At 35.2% G+C, this 6,091-nt stretch overlaps 1 protein-coding gene across 1 annotated transcript; it reads left to right on the top strand.

Annotated features, from left to right (window-relative positions):
* The first annotated feature begins 2,948 nt into the window (after positions 1 to 2,948).
* Positions 2,949 to 4,454, top strand: LOC150108728 (deoxynucleotidyltransferase terminal-interacting protein 1). The gene has a single exon (XM_090416183.1). It carries the CDS (start codon positions 2,949 to 2,951, stop codon positions 4,452 to 4,454), a length of 1,506 nt encoding a protein of 501 aa, XP_090272309.1.
* The last annotated feature ends 1,637 nt before the right edge of the window (positions 4,455 to 6,091 follow it).

Below are 6,091 nucleotides of genomic sequence, written 5' to 3'. Positions count from 1 at the left end.
TGTAGCAGGTCTATGGAATGGTCCTATGAGTATAGATTGATGATCTGTATGCACCAAAAATTATCTAATAGGCGAAAAGGATCAGACATGAAATCATTTAAGTTATTAAAAGAATTTTATAGGATTGACAACTGAAGACTTTTTTAATATAGAAAGAAGGGAGGGAACAAGGGATAACCAGTGGAAGATTGTATGTGTGTGGTCAGCAAGGGTGTTAGGACTAGATTTTTTTTTGCTGAGTGGAGGGTGGCGGATGGGTGGAATGGGTTGACAGTGGTGATTGTGAGTGTCATCAGTTAATGATGATTAACTGATGACACTCACAATCACACAATGCCTATCATCATACCTCTGAGTTAAGCAGCGGTATGATGATAGGTATTGTGTGAATAATGGATCTTTCACGATCAGTCTTCTTACTCCATGGAGATATCTGTATAATAATAATAATTTTAGGTATCCCATGATTTATTTTCAAATCTGTGTATATAATTCGAGAAAAATTCATAATTTTGTGTGATTTAATGAAATAGATATTTAATAAGATGGCATAGACTATGCTATCAGTCTGTTAAAACACTCTTTCATGCAGAAGTCCTTGAGTTGATAAGATTTGCCGAGATTAGAACAAAACGTTCATTTGTCACCTGGACACTTCATCACATTCCCCCTCAAAAAATTTATAAAGCAGGTCAAGTAATATTTACCAGTAAAGTATTATCAAATATGCCACTTTTGTGGGTGGGTGTGTCAGGAAGCAGTTCTGCACATCCAGTCATGTCTTCAGTTATAGGGAAAAGATATCGACAAACCTGATATATATAACAATATAATTTTTAAAAAAATCTTAACATAAAAGACACCTCCTTGCAAATGGTGTGCCTGTTAAATAAGTTTTTATTTCCATAAACTCAAGAAAATGGACTGCACCACACACACACACACACACACACACACACACTATTTCAGAAATACGATATTATGTTATAGTTATGAACCACGCAGTTGTTTTCGCTTCCTTCACTAGATGCCGCTTAATACTAGTGATAGTCTTATGTCTCATTGGCTACCAGTGGAGATTGAACACTACCTACACATACTAATAAATAAAAATAGTTCATTGCATTCAATAACGTTTCTATATGCAAAAATATGAAATTTTTGAAGTGCATGCAACTAATTCTTAAAGTCAAGAAGAAAGCTGTTTAATTGCTGAGCTAGTTACATATAGTTAAAATCACACCATTGCAGAAAGTCTAATAATGCTGCTTGTAAAATAATAGTGAATGCAATCATAAGCATCAGCTGAAAGTGATGAGGCTTCTGAACAAATTTAAAAGCATAGAAAAAGCCATGATAACTCAAAAACTATGATACATTTTTATGCAATACGGTGAAAAACAGTATGATATAAGATTGAAAGAAGCACCTAAAATGTGCAAATAAATAGTTTATTTCAATAACAAACTAGTACATGCAGATGGTCAAAAGAAAGGGGTTCGAATTCCTCAATAAGGAACGTTGTCACACCTTCACGGCAAACACAGTGCTCACAACATGGTTCATATTGTTTATAATGGGGTCAAAAAGCTCAGTTGGTAATAATAACCAATGCTCTTATAAAATTATCATATGTTCCTCAAGGTTTTGGGAAGGGATCCAGAGCAGCAACACATCTATCTAGAACAATCCAGATGTGCTCAATAAGATTATCAGAATACCTGGCTAGCCAGTTTATCCACACAATGGTCTCCTCTTGAAGATATTTGTCCACATGTTCGATTGATAAGGAAGAGCATATTATCGTCTTGTATAATAGATGTCACCCCTATCGGACTCACATAGAGATCCAGGATCTCATTTCTATAATTTGCAGCATTCATAGAAGCACATTCTTGTTAATTCCATCCAACAATCCCGAAACCACCAGACTACCTCCACCATTTCATGGTGGAGGTAGTCTGGTGGTTTCGGTCCATGTTTCTTTACAGATAAGAGCATGCTTGGAATAATCTCTTTGTAGAACAAATCGGGACTCGTCTGTGAACAATATTGACCCTCATTAGTCTTGGATACAGTTAAAATGGAGCCAGGCCCATTTCAGATGTCATTTCATATGGTGTGTTGATAAGGGGCCTGCAGACTATCAGTTACTTAACATACAAGCCACTTTCAGAAAGCCTTCTGTGCACAGTGGAAGCAGTTAGTCGATGCAAGATCAGATCATAGTTAGTAATACTCTGATTTTGGCGAGAAAATAATATGAGATATCGGCCACCCACTGTGGCTGTAGTCCATGGCTTCCTTCATTGTATCTCTGGTTGTTATGCCACTGGTTCCACATTTTGTGCCAGTGCCACCCATTTGTACAGTATATGATAACCACACTGGGCATCAATCACTTTTTACATAATACATCTGGTATCTCCACTTGACTTTGGCCAGCTTCTACTTTTACGATGGATGTCTACCTAAATTCATTCGTTAAATGTCTTCGACCATATCCAGATTTTACTATCACGAAATATGTTGCTGTCATTCCAGACATGCAATGAAAAATCACTCGAAAATGCCTGGTTTTATACCATAGCTCATTTGTATATACCGCTGACTGCATATATGAGAACCAGACTTTGCATTACTTTTTGCATAATATATCTGACTTTCATAGGATTTTAATTTCCCCCGAGTTATAGCGATTTTCCTCTTTGTTCCTTAATTTATGGAAACCTGTGTAATAATAATGATAATTCTCGATGAGTCTTTGGACTCCCTGGAGGTGACAAATAATAATAATTATTCCTGCCAAAAGAGGGCAGTACAGGAAAACATGGAGATGACAAGGTTAGTTGAAAGTGCTGTAGGATGTGAATTGTGTGTAACTTGACAATTAAATATTAATACTGATAAATACTTATAAATATATATATGTACACTGTTTCGGAGATATGTCTAATTCGATTCCAGAAATTCGAATTTATTCGCCTTCTGACAAAGGAGGTTCCAATACTGTGGATGACATTTCACGCCGTCGAATTGTGAACGGGCACTCAACAAAAGATATGGTACCCAAACAGATGAACATAGACAGCCGTAAAAGTTCGCTGTTATCAACAAACGTATTCTTTCGGGTAAAATCCGAGATGCCTTCTCAGCTGGATTTTCCACCTCAAGTGGGAATGGTAAGGTGGGAAAATACGTTTCACATGAGGCCTTTTAATCTATCAAATTTTCCATCAAGTAGTACTAGTTATCGCACAACTTCGCGATCTCAGGCAGTTGCAATGCACAGAGCAAAGTTGGGCTGCATATCAGGATCCGCAAAATCCTTAGATATTCTTCGTCAGAATCTTCAAAAAAGTATCAATAAAGAGATTGATGATATATTACAACGTTACTTGGAAAAGTTTTTTAGGCCAGGTATAGAAAACATAAAAATGAATAACGGAGAAAATTCTGTGTCAGAACAGCACATTCAAACTGTTTGCAGGCAAATTCTTGAAGAGGCCAAAAAAATGTATCATGGAGGTCATGTTAGAGGATCGAGTCCAGCAACAGACTTCTCTGATACTGAGAATGCATCTTTGGATACAAAAATGGGAAGAATTTTGCAAAAATGTCCAGCAAGAAAACGCAAAGATTCTGATACGGATTCTGAGGCAAGCCAAAATGCTTTCAGACCAAAGAAAAAAAAGGGTAGGCCTCCTCTTCACATTCCAGGTACAGTGTCAGGGAGATCAACACCTTCCAAATTAAAAGTAGGTGATCAAGTAAAAAGAGAAGGGCCAAAATGGGATCCTAGTCGCCTTGCATCAGAAACACGATTTATTATGGGAGCTAAAGCTAATAAAGCACTTGGTTTAGGTGCAACTCGAGGACGACTTTACATTAAACATCCAGAAATCTTTAAATATTCTGGTGATCAAGAAGACAAACAGTGGTTGTATGAGCATAATTTGATGCCTGCAACTGGAGGAAAGGCATATATGCTATTAGTTGAAGATATCAGAGACCTAGCACAGTCAGAAGAGTACTGTAATAATCCTTCCCTTATGTTAGATGAGATAACAGGGTTTACAATTCCAGAGTCAATGTTGCAAAAAATGAGAGCTGTTATGCAAGCAATGAGGACAGATGTTCCTGCAAGGAAAAGAGGACGGCCAGCTGCAGGTGTTGACAACAGTAACACTGGGTCACAAGTTCAAGTGAAATTGGAAGATATTGTACAAGATGATAAAAGACAAGAGGCAGAATCTGGTGCAGCTACACCAACAGATGATTTAGATCTACTAAGCACTGAGATACCTTCAACAGATCCTTCTCCATTTAGCCTTGGGCCAGCCTTCGAAGATGTCAGCCCTGCTCAGCCAGAAGTATCCCCAACTCCTTCAGAGTTAAGTGCCACTTTAGATCCACCCTTATCAGCTCAGTTTGATATTAGCTCAACTCCTTAGCTCTTTAACTAGATAGTTATTATGGATATGTTAAACATACAAAAAAAATTTTTTTTTTTTTTAAATAAATTGAATATGTTTGTGCTGTGTGGGAAAAGAAAGAAAAAAAAAGTACAACACTCATATTACAATGATATTTCTGAACAGGCCATTGCCTGAAAAATAAATATAGAATTTTATCAGTCTTTTAAAATGCCAAGCATTAATATTAAAATATACCAAAATCATATAACCACTGCTGTTTTCATAATTTCATAATTAGTTTTTTTTTTTTTTTGAAATAAGCAAAAAGAAAAGACAAATTAATCATGAATCAAGAGAGAGAGAATTACATAGTAAATTCTCTTTCTAGTTAATATATTATGGACTTGCTCTCCAGTCTCTGGTTGCCACACCAGGGGCATGTATGTTAGTAAAAGTCTCAAGTGATATAGTTTTTGCCACCTGGGTGGACTTACTTATTAGAGGTGTAAAATGACTTGAAAGGTACTCTGTCTGATCATAAAAGTAGAGCTCCTACATTGACCTTTAGCTTATCCATGATAAGCTATAGAATGACTATTGGTTTACAGCTTTTCACAGGTAGGATTTGCATAAAAAAAGTCTTCTATTTAACCTTAAGTAATGATGAAAGCTCGTAATCAGGTTTAATAAAAGCAATATAAAGAAATAATTAAACTAATTATTAAAGATAAACAAAATGAAAGGAATAATTAGGTGTCTATTGCCTCCTTCTGTTTACTTTTTATTGGTTTGTGTCCATTTTACAATTCCTATATTTCATCTCTATGAATATGAATATTGAAACAACTAAACCTGTGTTTAATTATTTCTTTGTGTTGTTTTCATTTCATTAAACTTGATCATGAGTAAATAAAAAAAACTCTGCTTTACTTTTTCATTCCCTTCTCACCTTTCAGTGATTCATGAGAAAGCTGATAAGTTTGCTTGTCTTCCATGATTCACAGGAATATTACACAACAAAATTAACATTGATTTTTATGTTTTATCTAAAGGACCCTTCATTATACTTATATCCCCCCCCCCCTAAAAAAATAAGTAAAGTAAAATTCTCTGAAAATTAATTTCATATATTTTCAACACTCAAATTGCTGGTATGAATCCATGAACAAATGTTTGAATTTAAAGTAGATCATTCTAACTGACTGTTAAGTCATTGGATCCTGTGCTTCAATATTTCAGCACAAAAGTAATCCCCTTCACCCATCCTTCAAATTCTTAATATGAACCCATGAATGGACACTTCAACGTAAAGTTTTGTCTGCAGATTAGTACCTTTTAGTATTGTCTATTTATGATGAGATTGGAAATTAATTGAAAAGAAGCAACTTTCTAACATGAGAAACTTGTATCAAATTGCATGCAATTGACAAATTCTCTTCTGTATCTCTCTCTCTCTCTCTCTGGTTTTATTAGTGTACAATAGCACATACTGAACTTTTATAACAGACTAGTGAAGAACTTATAATCCCCATGGAGAGAGTGTCCAAAGAGCTGCAAATGATATTGACTCTAATATGGCATTAATACCTAGCTTTTAAGTTGTAAAAAAAAAAAAACTCATACATCAATTATATTTTAAACTGATATTTCTTAAGTTTTATTAAACTTCATAA

This window comes from Typopeltis vanoorti, chromosome 3 (genome assembly GCF_054136105.1).
Source record: "Typopeltis vanoorti isolate ZY-2024b chromosome 3, IOZ_Tvanoo_1.0, whole genome shotgun sequence".
NCBI classification, from domain to species: domain Eukaryota; kingdom Metazoa; phylum Arthropoda; class Arachnida; order Uropygi; family Thelyphonidae; genus Typopeltis; species Typopeltis vanoorti.
Note: the sequence above shows the minus strand (reverse complement) of the source record. Positions and strands in the feature narration are given on the sequence as shown.